General features: G+C 45.9%; 1 protein-coding gene across 1 annotated transcript in view; it reads right to left on the bottom strand.

Moving 5' to 3' along the window:
* The window catches only part of LOC131561303 (uncharacterized), a 30,973-nt gene extending 12,127 nt beyond the window's left edge, over window positions 1-18,846 (bottom strand). Inside the window, exons 1-3 of the mRNA XM_058810573.1 lie at window positions 18,712-18,846; window positions 8,300-9,153; window positions 994-1,155 (exon numbers count right to left, since the gene is read on the bottom strand). Coding sequence (XP_058666556.1) covers window positions 994-1,155; window positions 8,300-9,153; window positions 18,712-18,760 — 1,065 coding nt within the window. The 5' untranslated portion in view covers window positions 18,761-18,846. The remainder of the gene's footprint in view (window positions 1-993; window positions 1,156-8,299; window positions 9,154-18,711) is intronic.
* Between the last annotated feature and the right edge of the window lie 454 nt (window positions 18,847-19,300).

Raw genomic sequence — 19,300 nt, 5'->3', positions numbered from 1 at the left:
AATGACAAGCTACTCTGCTCTGCAACCTGACTCAAAACTTGGCTTTGGCTCTGAGGAGGAGTCAGTCACCTACTGCAGATCCAGTCCCAGCAGGTGGGAGAGCAGCACCAGGGGAACAATGACGCTATCAGGAGAATAAAAGACTCACCACAGCACAGCTGGGAAGAAATAGCTGAGTGTGATGAACCCTTTCTGTTCCTTTGGGGAGTGTTAAAACAAACAAAAAGGCAGGGGAGGAAAAAATATGGAAATCTGGTGTGATGGCTGAAGAAGAGGTGGGGTAGTTTAATAAAATATGCAGGGACTAAAAAATGCTGATGGAAATGTTGGAAGACCCTGAAATTATTTGCAAATTTCAGTCAGATTTTCCAGCTACCTCTGGCTGATAAAAATGACAAATGGGAACACTGAAATGGTTTAATGTCAGAGATTTTTCATCTGTTAGCTTAGGAGCACAGGAAGTGAAAAAAAGCATGGAGCTGGGTTGTGGTATTTATGCTTCTCTTTCCCCTTGTGTTTGTTTTGTGAAAAATTCTGGGATTTTGACAGTTTGAAAACAGAAGGAAATGTAAGATCTTATAAATCAAAACACAATTGCTAAGGAGCTCCGTGGATTTTGTTTTGGTAGCATTGAGGAGAGGAGATGCATTCTTGGGAAGTTTACAGCTTAGAGAAGAAAAAGTTACTGACTTAGAACAGGCCACTGTATGAGGTGAGAAGTGTGCTTTTTAACTCAAAGAGGCAAGCACATTTGGGAAACCAAATTGTAGAAGACCAGAAACTCAAGCCCAGCCTCAGGAAAGTAAACCCACTGTGGTGTATGAGGCCTCCCTAAAGACCAGAGTACCCAGTCCAGGTGGGTGCTGGATGTGGTAAATTGGCATCTTCCCGCACACAGAACTTTCTGTTTGGGCCGTGAGTTTATTATTTAAGATGTATAACTCAATGGAAGATACCATGGTATCTGCTTTGGATACTACACTATCTGCTTACCTCTTTTATCTGACTCATCTTCTGCTCTTTCTGCAACCTGCACACTTGTTTTTGGAGACGCAGGTTGTGCTCCTGAAGCTGCCCAATCTTCTCAATCAGTTGGCAGATGTGTTCTAGGTATCCCAGACCAGATCCCAGGGTTTTGCTGTTACTTTGGTTCACCTGCAAAGACAATAGATCTTGGACCATGGAGTAACAAGAGATCAATTCTTACTAGGAGCTGAGAGCCCTGCACACTCCTTACAGTCATGTCCTGTGATAAAGTCAGGCTTCCTCTTGCAAGGCGCTTTGGTCTCACCACAGATTCGAGCTACAGCATTACTTGCTGAAGCTCTTTTCTGGATTACTCAGCAATTTCCACTGTCAGAGGGACTCTTCTGACTGATCACAGGCTGATGCAGAGGAAAACCTCATGACAGCCTGTTTCTAGTTCCTAGGCCAGAAACCTGGAGGTTAACCTCCCAGGCTAATTTTTGGGTTTTACTGGCATCAGAAGCCTTACAAACAAATATGGTTCAACTGTATGCAATGGATGGCTGGGGCTAGTATGGCTCATTAGCCCACAATCCTCAGTGCAAGTCACACTTTTGTGTACTAAAGCTGGGCGTAGCTCCTACCCAAAGACATGTATCTGCAGGTTGCATTGATTTGCTGAGTTGTGTACCCCAACTTGGGGGTACACTTTGTCTGCTGTACTCTGGCCCTCATCACTGGTGTGTCTGTGAGAGAAACATACTTGAATTAATCTGCCAAAGTGAAAGAACGTCTTTCCACTAGTCTTTAGTGGATCCCAGCTTACATCCCTGCTGCTACTTTCAGTCTTGAAGAGATGCCTGAAGAAAGTTCTCAGGAGCAACTTTGCTGTCTGGCTGTGGAAGGATAATCTCTACTGCCGATTTCTCTTCAACCAGGACCTGACAGTCTCACTGCTGCTCAGCCAAGGGCAATGCTGGAGACAGAGAGTAATCCTATGGCAGAAGAAAAGCTATAATGCTTCCCAGACTCCTGCTCTGCACCTCACCATTTCTGGTGCCAAGACCACCCCAAGCACAGCGAGTGTCCTCCCCTGTGCCGTGCTCAGGCTGTGTTGAACGTGCTGCTGACAAACACACACAGGGACTCGCTTCCACCTTGGCGCTGCCTGCTGATGTGCGTGTGATATCAGTGAGTAAAATAAGCCTCAATCTTTACAAAAGCAGTGCTCTAAGTTTATCTTACTTCAAAAAATAAGTTCCCTCTACAAAAGCAGGAAGCTTACTCTGTCTCCTTTCCCACAACAATCCACATTTTTGGGGAAATGCCAGCCCTGGGACTCTTCCTGTCTTTTCATTATGTCAGAAAGCTCATGGTGTGTTCAAAAATAATCAACATTAGGATTTACTTCTTTTTAAACAAATGATGATACAACGTTATTTATAAACAGGTATTATTAAATCCAGATGCTTTTGTGTCTGAAGTTGGGACAGAGGTTGTTGACTCCAAGTCAAGCAGTTGCTCATTTAATGACTTTTATTTTCTTCTCAATCAGAGCCTGCAAAAAGTGGTGGCAAGACAAAAGTTACTCAGCTGTAAAACTGAGTATTTACTGTGGCTGTGCAATGGGAAGGGACACAGCCCCAGGACCCGAAGGGAGAACAAAGCCTATATGGTATCTGGTGGGAAAAGCTTGAATCAAAAGCACTATAACAAACATATCTAAAAGCAGCTAGGGATTTGGGGGTGCCCAGCTTGAGAAACATAATTTTCAGAAAGTAAATGGGTATCAACTTCTGAAAATTTAGCCATTTTGAGCTGTCTCAAAATGAACAGTAATTTTTATATACTGTTCCAATAGACAGTCAGTAGTTCCTTATTATCCCAAAATATAGGCTTTCTGCTACACTGTACCCTCTTTTTGCACATCTAGCAACTTCTCTTCCTTCCAGTATGCTACTGCATGACTGCTGGCATGTCTGTACTGCCCTAAGGAGACACTGAGCCAAATCCAACCCATTATAGCTGTGGAAACACAAGGGGAGGCTTCAAGGGACACACAAGGTCTTGGAGGAAAACACTGGGCTCTAACTTGGCTTGGAGAAAAAGAATTAAGCATTTGATGGTGACCTCTTTCACTTAGAGACCCTCTTTTTGCTCTGTATTTGTCCTGTGCTTAATGTTATGCAGTCCTGCTTCATGTCTGTGGCTGCTGGGTTTGTAGGCCAAAATGGGCAGGGGGAGGAGAGAAGAGGGTCCTGCTTTTCCATGCTCTGTGTCTAGAGCTGAAGGCTCTGGAAAGCAAAGGTGTGTTTGGGACAAGCATGGAAAAAACGTGGCTTTTAGCAAAAGTTAGAGTAAATTTCTAACTCCTGAAAGTAAATGCAGGTGCCAAGAAAATGAGAGGGAAAAGGTTGGACTCAATATGCTGAAGATCCCTGCTTCACATCCAGATTTCAGAGGCTGCTTAAGGCTGTTTGGGCTACTTAATGACAAATTAATCTGCATTTTATTGAAGTGATCTCAGAAAGCACAAATTGGGCAGAGCCTCCAGTGCTTGCACATTTCTGCAGGGCCAGCCTCCTCTGTGGTCAGAATGCAATGGTGAAGATTTTTAGGGGTGTGCTTCAGCCTGCCACAGGGCTCGTTAGCATTAGGATTGCTCAGATATGGCAAGTGTTCCATACAGAATATTTGTGTAATTTAGCTGGTTGCCCCCAAAACAATTGCACAGAGAGAGTCTCTCTAGAAACCCTTCAAAGACTTTGTTTTTTCATAGACTGGAAATACCTAAAGACCCCTAGCTATCTTTTGGTGATGCCAAGTGCACACAGAGTCTGGTCTGTCATATTCTGGTCTAAATATTTTCCTCTCAGCATCTGAGACAGTTTTATGCAAGTAGTGAAGAGTCAGCAACCACAAGAAAACTGCAAACATTTTCCAGGATGTCTCTTCCATTCTCTGTCCTCCCAGCTGAAGCTTCATGACGGAAATTTGTCCTACTTTCCACATGGTAATTGTCAAATAGTGTTGGAACAAAAGCTGTGTGCCCATTTTTGAGATGATGAAGCCTATGAAGAAGGAAAAATATCCTGCCTACTTTTCTGTAAGATGAAGATGGGGAGGATCATAAAGACAATTTATGAATCACATGGTTAAAGCTTCTCTAGGAAAGTAAGAATGTAATGTACAAATACATGCCAGATTTTGCTTTTAGGCATGAGACTGAGCCAGACCCTCATCTGGAAGAAACAGAGTGAAAGGCTCCCAGTTATGCTATGCTGAGTTACTCATATTATGGTTTTTTGACCCTGAGGAGAAGATGTACTACATTGACTGCACACCTGTGTAACCAAAGAGGGATCTTTGCCCTTGTCAGTGCTCACCTGACTAAGTTTTGGGCACAGGTTTTCATTATGTGTGTCCCTGGCAATAAATCATGACAGTTGTGCAGGCCCACAGATTTCTTAGGAAGCTTAAAAATACAGATCAGCATCTGCACTGAGGACTTTGGCTTATCTAGAGCCCTCTAGTCAATATTTTGACTGGCATAAATCACATCTTTTCCTCTGTGGCTGCACAGCTCACAGAGGTGAGAGCCTGTCCTCTTGTCTCTGGGGAATATTGTGCTCACTGCAGCAGCTGATCACTACAAAGAGTTGAAGTTCAGTGGGAGCTGCAAGAATAAGAGTTGCTTTCAAGTCTCTTGTCCAACTGATGTAAAATCAAAATCTGCATGTCTGATCATCTGGTCAGCACTTTGTCCAGCCTCATTTCAGCCACTATCTGTTACTTGGATGCATGTGATGTGCTTTTCTACAATTGAGCTCAATGGAGAACTGTCCTGGGCTGGACCTGGCAGCAGGAGCTGAAGATGACAGGCAGTTTGCAGGGGAAGCTTTGTTTTGTTCAGAAAAATGCTCACTGATGTATCTTGCATTGCCTTAGGTTTCTGTGCTTTACACAAGGCTCTCCACTTTTCTTGTGCATAGTTTTGGGTTATATTAGCTGCATCCTGCCATGCATCCCTCACTGTGCACTCTGGCCATGTGAGCATGGCTGGTACAGGCAGCGCAGTGGTCACTGCACCACCCGACAGGGAACAAGAGAATTTCAGCCCTCCCATCCCGGGCCCAGAGCAACCAAACAGTGACACAGCCACAGGCTGAGCTGAGTGGGAAGCATTTGTCACTGGTAGCTGACAGCACCAAAAGGCTTGTGAATAACAGGAAAGAGAGGGATCGTGTTGTATATTTCTGATGTCTCCACCCTGCTGTCCAGGAGGGGCTGTGCCTGCTGATAGCTTCTGGTTTCCTCTGAGCAGCACGCACAGGCCAGGGGGCTGACCATCACAGGTAGCCCTATCCTTCCCCTGGACTGTACCGCTCTATAGAGAAACATTTTGACTGCTTTGGCCCAGGATAAATAGCACTGTGTGAATAATGATTTTTTTTCACTTAATGCTGATGGTGCTTCCATCCTTTTTCTTCTAGGAGGCTGGGTTGGGCTGGGCTGACGTTAAATGTAAACTTTATGGAGTGTGAGGAAGTGTTTGTAAAGCAAAAGCATCAAAAGCTATGTATCTTCAAACTTCAAGCTTAAAAGGAAATGCTTTTATTTAGGCTTCAAAGTTCTTTCTCTTGTTGTTTGACAGCTTCCATTTTCTTTCATCTTTCAAAATGTAGGCAAATTTCAAAATAATGACAGTTCAAAACAAAAGATCAGAAAGCTTTGTCTAAAAATGCTGCACTGAAATGATTTGATGTGTATTTTCAGCCAAAGCCATTCACCAACCGAATCCAAGTGGTCAAAACATTTGGTCATTTCCAGTCTCTCTTTTTCAACATTTTCCTTCCTGTTCTCTTGGAAGTGGCCTCAGCAGTGAGGGATGGTCAGGAGGACATCAAGGGACAACTTCATCCAGAGACTGAATCCTTGTTTGGCTGTGGTAAGCCAGTGAGCACAGTTGGTACTGCCAAGGCAGCTGAGCTGGGGAAACTCAACTACTCTTCTGTTACTTCAAAGTTCCCAAAACCATCAATAGAACTGAGGAAGATGGTGTCACCTGTAACTAAATAATGCTCTCACTGAGCATTAATTATAAGCCAGTGTAAGCACTTTTGCCTTTCTATCAACATTAATTTAACACAAGAATTGACTTGATGGAGCAATTTGGTTTGCCATGTTCTTGCCAAGCAGGGTGGGAATACACTGTGCTGGCCTGCTTTCTTTCAGCCAACAGTGATTCATTTCCAGGGATATCTTAGTGCCTCAGAAGACAACAGGCCATAGCAGAGATTGGTTTCTAAGTACCATTTTGTGTCTTGGACAGACAAATGTGAAAACCACAGAGAAAGCCTGGAGCAGATCCTCAGATGGGATGAACTGAGATGCATCTGTCAGCTGTATGGTCAGATGATCATCTGGATCTCACTCCTGAACAGGTCTCTGTTGTATGACAGTGAGGACAGGTCAGCCTGGTGTAAGCTTAGTGAGGGCAGAAGACTCTGCATCTGCCAGAGGCTGTCCTGGTGCTCTGAGGCACACAGTGCAGCAGCTGCTGCAGGGCTGTGCAGCAGTCCATGGGCATTTCTTGTCCCAGTCAACTTGGTGCTACCTGGCATCCCAGCAGTTTGAGGAGTGATGCTCTTGAGAAAAGTCAGCCTGGGGGTGTGCTGTGAAGAGGGGCAAACTTCCCCAGCATCTAGGTCACAGCTGTATTTACACAGCTCAAAAAACAAAGAAAAGTGCTCTAGGGCACAGGGCTTTAGCACTCAGCCAGTGAGGATATTAAAAAGGAGGGGAGATAAGCCACCAAGAGCTTAATTTCCTCTTCAGCTTCTTTCTAATTTATTCTCTTGTTTATTTAAACGCTTTTCTTTGGTAAACTGAGGCTCCATTTCACTAAGGGTTTAAAGGAATTTCACAGGCATACAGAACTGTCCACAAGACCAAATCTGGGTGCAAACTCTCCAGAGTGAAACGTAGAATTTAGGTAACTTTTTATGAAGTCTCCTTATGGTCAGATTCTGCTGCTCTCATCTTTTCTTGAACTCTCTGCCAAATGGCCAGATCAGTCTGGGAGCTGTGCAAAATAGACATCTGTCTTCTGCCATGTGTGAGATAGCTCTGGGGAGGAAAACACTGCTCAGATGGGTTGTGTGTTGCTTGTACTTCTTTGATAAGCAGTGTTAACAGAGATGAGACATCTCTGACCTTCCTCACTGCTCAAGAGGTTTTGGCATGCTGGAAAGGAAGTCCAGTGCCCAATTGTTCAGGGCAGCGAGATCACGGTTAAATTATTTGCACAGCACACATCACTTGTTACTTGGCTTACTCCCACCCATCTCCAATTCCAATTCATCACTATTACCACAATGAACACCTCCCCAAAAAATCCCTGCTAGGCCCCATTTGATGCTTTTGTGTTTGTGACCCTCTTCACCTAGTCTGTCTTTCTCCTTTTTCCTTCCCTTTGCTCATGGGGCTCTTTGGTCTCTCTCTCTGTCAAGAATCATTTCCCCACTGAGATATTTACTTTCCTGGTTCCTGGAACCCACTGCAGTGATCTGTCCTCACTTCAGCAGCATGAGGCTTCAGGCAAAGAGCTGGGGGGAGCACTTACCAGCACCTGCTATGGGAGAAGGTGCACAGAAGGGCTTTTTATTCTCTTGTCAGTGGTAGCAAGGGGAAAGAGAGGGAGTAAGGAGTGAGACAACCTGCTGAAATTTGGTCTTTGCAGTTTGGCCCATCACAGCTATGCTGGCAAGTCAAAATGGCATCTCCAACTCCAGCCTGACAAAAATCTGAATTTGTGAATTAGCTCCCTGCTCATGCATTATTTGAGACAGTTGACTCAACAGGGCACAACAGGCCTGGGCAGAAATTAATTAACCCTCAGACAAGTTCTTTACAAATTTCACTGCCCCAAAAGCAAGCCAGCTATTCCCAGAGACAAGAATAACCTAGTCTTGAAAATAAACCTATGTTCTGACCCCCACCCCATGTATCAGAGGATGATGACTTAACTTCATAATCTTAATTCTGAGACCAGAATCAAGTCCATCCTCTTATCTAGAGATTTTATAAACACCAGATTTCAAGGAGTCATTTTTCATCCTTATCCAGACCTGGTATTCACAAATTAATTCAGAATTTTACTGGTAAGAAAAGAAACCTTTAAAATCAAATACCATTTTTTACTGCTTACAAGTTTCAGGGGAGATATTCTAAATTCACTCAGATATGTCTAATTTGTGACAAATATGACTTGAACACTGACTAGGGTGTTTGGACAGGCTTAGATTTAAGATTAAGTTCACATATTTCGTACCTCACTCAGTCTACAGCATTCATCCATGTATTCATCCAGGCTGTCGCTTGTGGGGCACTTCTTCAGCTGATGTTCATGGATCTGAAGGTCTTGCATGCTGCCAAAATTCTCTGGAAAATTGTCAGCAATTGTCTTTGGCTCTTCTATGGGACCTGGAGTGGAAAGAGTGCTTTCCCTGGAAAGGTCCATCTCTGCAGTAGGTTCCTTTTCTGGAGACTGCTTGTCATCCTGGTGAAAATGTTCATCAGGACTTTCTTCCTGAGGGTCATTGAAGTCTTCAAGGGAAGCTGTAGGATCCTGCACAGCATCTGCCTCCTGACTATAGTAATCATCTTGCTTTTTGCTCTCTGGATCTTGTAGAATAACTTTTCTGGCATGTTCTTTACATGTTCTCATTAACTGATGGTCAATTTCTGGGGAAGAAGAGGTGCTAAGCACACCCGAGTCACAAAATGAGTCTCTGTTGTGAAGCACAAAGCTCTTTTCTGAGCCCGTGGGCGTTGATGGAGAATTAGCACCACTTGGCAGCTCAACCCCCGAGTCCTCAGATTCGAATTTGGAGAATCTGTGGAGCCGGCACTTGGACTCGAAGGCGCTGAGGTCAGGCAGGGTGGCTACACAGTCACTGCTTGCGGGGCCATCCACACAGTCTGCATCTGCTGCCCTGGCTGCTGCATCTGGGCTTCCCAAGCAGGCTGGTGGGACACTGGCATCGGGAAGATGGGACTCCTCTGTGCAGGCTGTGTCAGCTGGAGCCTCTGGGATTAACCCTGGGTTTTGAATTCCTTCATTGCTCAGTATCTTCATGTGTGTTAACACGACTTTGTCCTCAGCAGGTGGGCTCCTCTTACCTGCTGAAAAAAGTAGAAGGTCACAGGAGGCTACAAAACTCAAGTGTCTAATGCATCCCTTGAGGGATGTGGAATGTAAAACTGCCTATACCAAGGTGGTAGAGGGGGACAACCCTAATTTGTTTTTCTTGAGCTATATGAAGCTTTCTTGTGGGCTTTGCTGCAACGAAAGGCTTGTGTTTCATAGCCTCAGAGTCCTCCAGGGGGGTTCATAAAAGCACAATTCTGATTTGATAGGTAAAAACAACATATGTAGGCAGGTAACATTTTAGTAATTATCTGTGTATAGATGGAGAGATGTACATGTTCTTTCAGTCTGATCGACATTAATTAAAGGCCGAAATATTTTTTTCCAATTAAATATATTCTGAACCATCAGAAAAAAAGAGTAAAATGAAATCACTCTTCCCAGAGGCTTAAGTGAATTTTGGGTTGCAACAAGCAATTTGAAAACTCTTTGGTATTCTCTGCAGTATTCTCTGCTCACACACATGTGACAAAAAATCAAGTTCTGATGAAAAAAGCAAGTGTAAAAAGCACTATAGATCTTTTCACTCCCTATATGGTTTTAGCTATGAAGTAATGTCTTTAAAGTGAGCTCCTACCTTATTTGTAAAGACAAAAGAGATGGGGGCAGCCTTGCTTGAGAGCTTTTGCACAAAAACAAAGAAGACTTGTTTTCAAGTCACAATTATTTTACACAGTAATGTGATAGAACAGTCTCTGGGTGAAAGGCTGATCTTCAAGGGTCAGAGATCTGCTCCCAGGTTTTTCTGAATATAATATTTCATAGTGCAAACATTTGGGTCACGATGCCATGAGAGCCAGTGTGAAAGTTCTGCATCTACCTTTTAGCAAACTGCAAATCTCAGCTCCAAGTATGTATGTTTGTGAATTTGGAACCAAGAATTGATGCAGAACAAAACTTCAGTTTCCCTGGTATCTTTTCCCTTAGTGCCCAACCCCGAGTGCCTCAGAGGGCTACAATGCATACACTTTTCTGGATGTCTTACTTTCTACTTCATTTCCCTCTCCTCTTTCTTTTTGCCTGAATCAGACCAGCATCAGCTTCACAAACTCACTGCCAATAATGTAAATCTCCCTAGGTGGGCAGGAAAGCCCAGGATCCACCCCACCTGGATCAGGGAGAGCTGTGCAGTGCAGTTCTCCTTTGCGGTGACCCAGAAGCTCCCTGTTTCAGAAATAACCCATCTTTACCTCCTCCAGCTTGCTTTCTGTAAAGTACTTAGATAAGGGAGACTTGTACTCATGAAGGCCAAGCTAACTATTACATGGATCATTTTCTACTTTATTTGAATTCCCTTCATTTGATCTTGAGAATTTCCTGGCATACCACTGAAACATGCCCTTTGCTGTTCATAGACACCCACTGATTTAATATTTCACACTAGATTTTTATGAAGGGCAGTCAGTGATAAATAATCTGATGGGTTTCTTGTGGTACATAGTCCTAATACCCCTTATATAAGATTTGTTTATCATATAGAGAATTGCACTGCCTCCCTTAGCAGGATTCACAAGCATCTTCCTAGTGCCAAGAGCCATGTTTGGCACAGTCAGTGCTAGACCTCAGCAATACAACACCAGGATGTTGCTGTGATGAGGGACAAGAAAAAGACATTACCCAGGAAAGCTCATCAGGAGCTGCCTGTGCTGGGCTCTGTTGTTATTCTTCCCCTTTTGGGATATGTATGAAGGACCCTGACCTGAGGATAAAGAATAGGGTGACAGGTTTGCAGCTTCACATATAGCAAAACATCAGCTCTAAGAGGGAGCTGGGTGCCAGGGCTTGGAAGGAGGAGGTGGAACTGAGTCACTTTGATTTGGAGTCAAGAGGATCTACCTGCTCAGCTGCAAACAACTCTTGGCAGCCAGACAAAAAATGTTGTATCTGCATGAAAAATACAAGGCTTACAGGCTCTTCTGATGGCCTCACTACCCAGCTGGCCAACAAAACCACCGAGAGTCAGGAGGAGAGCAGCTGCATTCCTGCAATTACTTTTAGGAACAAACCATACAGCTGTCACTCTTACCAGGAATTACTACATGCAATGGTAGTTTTTTCCCACAGACTGATTGTTCTCACTTATTAATCATGCCATGCTTTCCTTTGACTAGAGATTCTCTCACTTCTTTCAATCTGCCCCTGTTTTTCCTTGCTTAACTGGTTTCACCCTGGCCTACACAAATATTGCTTTGTCTAAAATCAGGAAGCAGCATATTAAAATGAGGTCTTGCTACTTACAGAAGGAGATGTCAGATGCTTTACTGCATATCTTTTAGGACTACAAAAGCTGCAATGTGAAGGTTTGGCTGGAGTAGAAAGAATAGAAAATAAGATGAAATCTTTGACCCTCTGTGGGATGGCCGCCTTGGTGCCAACAACAGTTCTTTGGTCTCCCCTTACTGTGGTCACTAGCAACAGGTTTTACAAAAATTGGTAATCTGTTCTAGGCTGCAAACCATTGCTCTCAGCACTGTCAGGTCCTGCAAACCACAGAGCATTTCTGATTTATTCTTCCAACACCCTATGATGAGGCAAAATGTTATCATCCCCCTACCACAAGAGCAGAATACTGGAAAAGGACAACAGGATTTTGCAACACACTTTGGCACCTCATCCTCATTCATTCAATAATATTTTCCTGTGGTCAGTGAGGTCATCTGTGCTACAGCAGAAAGATCTCCAGTGATTAAGGCAGTGACCTGAAACTCAGGTTATTCTTGCTGCACCTCACTGAGAGAAGAGTCTCTCTTCTTCCTCTCTATTAACTGGATTATAGAATCTCAACCATGGGGCTTCCAAGAAGCAGATTGTTCCTGCTACAGATCTCAAAAGAGGCATACAAAAACACTTAGCTCTTTCAAGCATATTGCTAACAAACACCAGAATGGTGCAATTAAAGTTCATCTGCTCATCTGCTTAATTGAGGGGAAAAGAAAAAAAAAAAAAAAAAAAAAAAGCGACCCAGACCCTCAGCTGCTATAAATTAACTCATTTCCAGGGCCTTAACAGAACTGTGTCAGCTCATTTTGGCCGAGGGCTTGGCCTGTAAGTGCTTTGTTCAGCAGTACCAGGGGCCCTGAGTAAAGCAAGGAAGGGAGATAACTCCTGCCTGGCACTGGAGGGAGTGTGCTGCAGGGGTACGGCTGCAACAACTCTGCACGGGGGCTTCTGAAAGCAGGTGTGAAGAACTCCAGAGAGCTGAACGGTGCCATTAACAATGGTAAGATGTAATTTACCCGTGCTGGAGGCCAGCCAGGTTTAACGCTGCTGTTCCTGGGAATCCAGCCAAGATTTTTGTTGTTGTTGTTTGTTTCTTGTCCCCTGGACCGGTTTTCCACACCCCTCTAGGGTGGGGGTAAGATAGCAAATGCTGTAGTTTTTAGGAAACTGGCTGCTACGCTGGTGTGGCAGCCAGGGAAGGAGTGGAGTTTTGTGTGCATGTTTCAGAATCAGTACAGGTTCCTGAAGCATATTCAACATGTGTGCCCAGGCCAAACATTGTCTCAGGGTAGTTTGTGCTACTTGACTAGTAGGCCTTTCAAAGAGTTATATGGCTCTGTAATCACCCTAGAGGTATACAGGATTCCCTGGATTGAAATACATGTCTGTAACTGGTGGTGAGTGATCATGTGAAGCCCTGGGAAGTGGGTTTCCTGTGCCTGTAAAGCTGGAGAATCAGCCTGCTTCCCAAGTCACAAGAAGGTGGTGACACTGAACTAGCTAACACCTGAGGTAATTGGTAGGGAGCGAAAGGAGCAGATGTGTTCCACCTAAGTCTCTAGAACTTTGCTCTGCATCACGTTTAAATTGCTTTCTAGGATATTTCTATGTTGCAGTTAGCATAGCCTAATAGAGAAATTTAAATCTTTCAAAGGTAAATACCCTCCCAATCATCTCCTGTCCCAAGGCTTCACTTCTTGGGACTTTTTAGTCCAAGTTATTTTTCCAGTAGCACAATAACTAGCAGCTGCCAGGACTCAGCCTGGTGTATTACTGACCAGGAGAAGGAGGGCAGATACCTAAATATAAAATTGCTTTCAAGCAATTTCTTTATCCCAAGTAAGTTGGATGCATGAGATTTAACTCAAACAACTGCCCAGGAACAACTCCTTTGTATTTCCAATCCTGCTCAAGCCAAATTCTTGAAAAAGCTCCCACCTTTCTAGTAAACCAAGCCAAAGTCTATATCCAACTCCCCGTGCTCCAAAGTACTGAAACCTATGTCTGTTTTTTTTTCTTTTTTGCATCTATGCCTGTGATTCAAAGTTGTGTTTCACTGGCAATTCCTTCAGTGCAAGACCTGTTAAGCTCTGCTACATCCCTGAGAGGGTCCATGGTCTCTGATGCACTGACTTAAGTATAATAGCACGTGGTTTTCTGATGTATGCAACTAATGAAGCACTGGTGGACAGGAAGAGGTCAGGCTAGCAGTGGAATGAGTGCTGCTATTGGCAGTAGAGAGCCATACCATACCAGCACTGCCCTTTGCTGCTCTTTTCCTTTCCAGTCTCTGCCCACCTGTTGTCTCAAATGTTCATCCTGATTTTTAGGCTACTTGGCATGGGGAGAATCTCTGTTGAACATGGCACAACTGGAGCCAAAGCTTTGCTTGTCTCCATCTACCACTGTCTTATAAAGGATAGCAGAGGTAGAGCCATGGCAGCCTTGTGCTCGTCTCTAGAACTGCTGCAAGGTCCATGTGCACAGCGAACCCATCGGTAGGTCTGTATAGGATGAACAGCCCAGAGATACTCAGAGAATCTCTTCATCTCCCTGCTACTGTGTGCCACACATGCCACAAGACATGCAACATCCTACGCACTGCAGTTTATAAGGCCAGCACATTCCCACTTTACTGTGCCACCAAAAATAGAGGGTATCACCAATGACTTGGGTTGTTGGTGTAGCAGGGACTTTGCACAGCTACCCTGCAAAGGAAGACCAACCTCAAACCACAGCACTCCTACTATTCTGCTTAGCCCTGAGTACAGGAGTGAGGTGCACATGCGAAGTGCCAGAAAAGGTTTTTCAGTGTCCTTTGCAGGACACAGCCTGCCTAGTAACTCCTGTCTGGCTCCAGCTGTGCCAAGAATGAAACCCTGCCATGCAGGACTGGTTCTGTGATGGTTCTGTGGCCTCCAAGTAACAGACTAAGAGATGATTGTTGCCTTTTCAAGAATCATTACATAGCAGTGACTAGTGCACTGGAGTCAGACTCATGACGTGGAAATGAGAGGCTGCCTCTCCTATTCAGTCCTTGCATTCCCTCATTTTCCTTCCTTCCCGTACAAAAAGACTCCCTCAGTTTTGTCACTGTGCCACATTCTAGCACTGCTGGCAGGACGGCTCAGGTGGTATTTCCCTTTCATTTCGAAGAGGTGGGTTTTTTTCTCACCAGTGATGAGGTCTCAATTTCCCAGCATTTAAGAGAGAAGGGGTCACTTCCTTTCTGAAACAATAGGCATTTTTTGCTGATGACTTTTTCCCCACGTGTGCTGAAGGGTGGGGTCGGGCGCTGGGGCCGTGCTGGAACCTCCAGAGCAGCCCCCACGCAGGGCCAGCGGGGGCCGTGTCCCCTCCCCGGCTGGGAAGAGCTTCCCTAGCGCAGCCCTGGGGGCTCAGGCAGGCCTTGCAGGGCCTCAGAGCTCACTAGAACAGAATTACTCTTACGCTTCCAAAAACCCCAAACCAACCCAACAAACAAAGTCCCCACCCCAAAAAGTCAGTAACCGCTACCAACTAACTCTCTGTGAGCAAAGTCTATCTCCACACAGCCTTGCCATGGATTCCCACGGGGTGGGATCACCCGACTCCCTGGTGCTTTACCGGACTGTCGATCCCAGTCCTGGCAATGGCAGAGGTGCTACTTGTCACCAAAAGTCTGCGAACTATCTGCCTTCCCCAATGCTTTTCAGGCAGCGTGCTGAGTGTGCTGCCGGATCTTGGGCTGAGCAAGGCTTCTCCTAAGTAATTAGGATAATCACAAGCTGAAAAATTTATACAGAAACCTTATCACAGGGTCTGTTGTCTTCAGTGCACCAGTTACAACTTCTACCTATAAAAACAGAAACTTGTGAAGGCATGAAAATCACAGTCAGAGGAAAGGTCGGAGTTTTTTGTTGTTTTATTTTGTTTGGTTTGCTTGTTGTTTTGGGTTTTTTTTTTTTTTACTGGAGTTGTGACTGAAAAATTCACATTTGCAGGGGAGCATGCTGCCGTGTTGTAACAGTATTTGCACAATATATTCGATTCCCTAAACTTCAATTTATCCAGCTGGAGAAGTGAATTGCACATGGAATTCATGAATATACATATACAATTTGTTTTGCTCAAAATGTTGCATGCAAAGGAATAGTTATGACAAAGCTGGATTTCAGATAGTCCTTGAACAAAAAGCACAAAACACTTAGATCCTTTGGCTCCAAGGTGGTCTCTAGTCTCCATGTTAGTTAAGTGTGTGAAGTTCCTTAGGATTGTAGTTTGGTAATATAACGTGACCAGAAATGTTATAGGTCCCCACAGGTGCAGCTGGTAATGATAAATCCATATAAAGTAGATGCCGAGAGAAAGATAACAGGGTTCAAGGACTCTGAAACTCTCTGAGGAGACATTCATTGCTTTAGTATCTGTGTTTGAGAAAAGAGAAGCTAATTATAACTCTTTTCAAGCATTTGAGGAAGAATGAGAGGGAGATTGATCGATTGTTTACTGATTGATATAGCTGGGTGAACTAAAGAGGAAATGGATTTCCAAGTAGAGAGGCCACTTGACACTTTTACAGCTTGCTCCTATTCATTCCAAGTGACCTGTAAAGTTTTTGAAACCTAGCGACAGGTGTGATAGATTAGTGACCTCTGGCAGAAAGTCCCGGGGCACAGCAGGTCCCCTCAGACCACCTGGTTTATCAGTTACCTGTGCAGGCTGGCAGTCACCAGTTTTTAGACCAACACCTGGCCCTGAGCACTGCACCAGCTACAGCGCTGCTCCCACTCGTTTCTGCATTCTCGCTGCAATTTATTTCTTTGTATCTAGGACCCGGAGGGAAAACCCGGCCGGGGGTAATTTTGGTGCACAAGGATTAGCGCCTAAATCCTCCCTGCTCTGCAATGTAACCGGTCCTGAGGGCTGGGGGAGGGATGAGGTTCAGCCCCTACAATCACCTATGGGTCTTATTTGAGAGACTTTTGTCAGGGAGATGACAGCTGCCACTAAGGACCTGCAAATCCTTCTTGGAAATTCCCATGTGTTCCTCCAAGAGAAAGGTTCAAAACCTTAAATAAAGGAAATAGTGCTTTGATGAGCAGCCCTGTATAACAGCAAAAGATTATTTAGCACACAACTCAGAGATATGTCTGAGCAGAAAATTAAAACAATAGAAACAAATATATCACACATTGGCAAAAACTGTCTAATTTAGATCTTTTCCTTGTACATCTGATCTGCAGGCTGCCTCATATCACAGAGGATTATTCAGCCAGAAATTAGCTAGGAGCCAGGAGGCCCTTTACAAGGATGGAACATGCCCCCCAGGGATGACAGGTATGTAGTAATTCAGGTTTTATTGCCTATAATAGGCTTGGATAAACAACTGTTCAATAGCCCCAAAGACCAAGGCCATTTAGACATCAGTGCTTCAACTGAGGCCAAAGGAACTCGAGAATGGCTTAACAGCGACCTTTCTAATACCATTCTTCATGACAGTCATTGCTGTCCCTTGGTAAAACCCTGGAGACCTGCTTCTGCTCAAACAAGGTAGCACTGGACAGGCATAACCATGCTCTGGCATGTCTGAAATCTTTTATAGTTGCAGTGAGGGAAGAGCCAAGAATGCTATTTCTGAATAGAGACAGTGTCCAAATCAGGACATGCATAACATTTGGTGTCTTTTTCCTAGCTGAAGTCATTAGAGAGTGATGTTGCTGTTTCTTATTTGGATAAATTCTAGCTGAACCTCTTTTTGATCCCTCAGTGCTCTGTAAGATAACTCTGTTCCCCCACCAAAGCTTTCACCTACCCTCTTAACAATACTGCTATGTCTGGGTGATGAGGGACACTTCCATGTGGAAGAGCAAGCTTCCTTTCACCTCCTAACCCTGCCATCAGGTTTGCACTGTATATCTTGGAGGAAACAAGTTCATGGTCCAATTACATCCAGGGCAAAAAGGAGCAGTTCCCACCATACTGCAAAACACCCCTCAAACACCCTCCATATCTTAGGGGGATGCTGGCATGTTCTCACAGCAGCATTGCTCTAGAGCCCTTTCACTGGGTGTCACTGGGTAGCAGTTTCCAGACTGAGCCCAGGCAGAGCAAGGTGCTTCAGCAGCCTGGCTGGCAGCAGCACTGAACAGTGACCTGCTGGGGCACCTCACAGAGGCTCCAGCTCACACAAAGCTCCAAGTAGCTGCCCCAGACCAGGACAGCTGGGAAGCACAATCTAGGCAGTGTGTCTTCAATAATGTGTCCTTTCTGATGACTCCGTGGGAACAATTGCTGCAGCACCCCAAAAGAAGCAGGAGTTTGGCATAAGGATGGAAGGTCGGGACCCCAGGAGGTATCACCGCCCCAAACACATGGGTTTGCAACATTTTTACCGTCCTGCTGTTGCACTGCACACTACACTTACGCTCTCACAAGCTCTGTCTGTAGCCACCTGTATGCCAAGCAAACCAGCCCAGTGCAGCCATGCCGATCTGCCGATCTCGTTTACAGCTGCCACAAGCCAAGCTGAGGGATAAACAGGGATCCTAAGAGAATTCTGCTACGTAGGGCTTGTGATCTCAACGCCTGCAGCTCTGGCTAAGGTATAAAATATAGTGGCTCCATTATGCCTGGAAAAGGCATACTGAGACCTAATAATTTGTAGGCACAACAGGCTTAAAAAGTTATAGGTGATAAGCTTCAGGACTATAGCTGCCTTTCTTGCCAGGGTCACCTCATCTGCACAGGCGGGAGCAAGTCAAACACTTGGAACCCGGCAATCCCTGTGGGATGGGGATACGCTGCCTCGGAACCGAGCCGATGTCCGTGCCCGCGCCGTGACGGGCGGAGGGCAGCCCCGAGCCGCCTCTGGGAGCGCCGGAGCCGCGCGGTGCCGGGAGCGGCCGCTCCGCCGGGCGCCGGTACCTCGGCAGCACGGACCGCTCGGAGCCACAGCGCTCCCGCCTGCCCTGCTCCTCTCTCCCAAGTTTTGCACGCTTAGCAAAGCGAAATAAGCCCGTTTTTAGAGGAAATCAAACCGGTTCCTTAGGGGCGATCTTTGCCCCCAGCAGGGGCTGGCGGGCCGGAGGCTGGAGCGGTGGGGACGCGCCTTACCTGCGAGGGGACAGAGGCAGCCGGAGAGCAGCGAGCGCAGCATGGGGGGGCCGGCAGCGGCGCGGGGCCCGTCCGGCGGGGCCCGGGAGCAGGGCGGGCCGGGATGAGCCTGTCCTAAGTATCGTCCGCGCGGCGCTGAGGGGAAGGAAGGGGTGGCGGGGTGCGGGTTTGGGGAGGTGTTGGCAGCCGCCGGCTGACCGGGGGGGCGGCCGACTCACCTCTCCTCCAGGGCGCTCCCAGGGTGAAGCTCCGATGCCAGCTGAACATCCCGGCGGCGGCAGCCGCCCTCAGCGGCGGGCGGGGCACGGGGGCGGGGGTGCCATCGCTGCCGACCCTGCCCGAGTGGGTGAGCGGGCCCGGGCTAGGGCATGGCGGGGCAGCGCGGCCGGCGCGGAGGCTGCGGAGCGGCGGGCGGGCGCCCGGCCAGCAGTGACTTATAAAGGGAGCAGCCCAGAGGAATGTATCTCCTGTGGCTGATAAGCCGAGATGACTGGAGGGGTTTGAACTACCTTTGCAACCCCCGGAGAAGAGAGGGAGAGAGAGGAAAAAAAAAAGGATAGCAGAGAAGAAATAGAAAAATATTTCAGTACTTGCATAATATCAATAAACAACTCCCCTCTCTAGTGGCAGGGAAGGCTGGAATGTTTAGGGTGGGGAGGTGAGAGAGTAAAAGAGTAGAGTGGGTTTGTTGGCTTTTGGTTTTTTTTTTTTTTTTTTCTTTTCCGAGTTTTTCTTGTTCTCTATTTAAATTGCGTGTTATGTGTTCATCATGGAAAACTGCCTTAGTTATCACTGGTGCTGCAGCCT

The sequence above is a fragment of the Ammospiza caudacuta genome, chromosome 9, assembly GCF_027887145.1.
Source record: "Ammospiza caudacuta isolate bAmmCau1 chromosome 9, bAmmCau1.pri, whole genome shotgun sequence".
In the NCBI taxonomy this organism is placed as follows: Eukaryota; Metazoa; Chordata; class Aves; order Passeriformes; family Passerellidae; genus Ammospiza; species Ammospiza caudacuta.
Note: the sequence above shows the minus strand (reverse complement) of the source record. Positions and strands in the feature narration are given on the sequence as shown.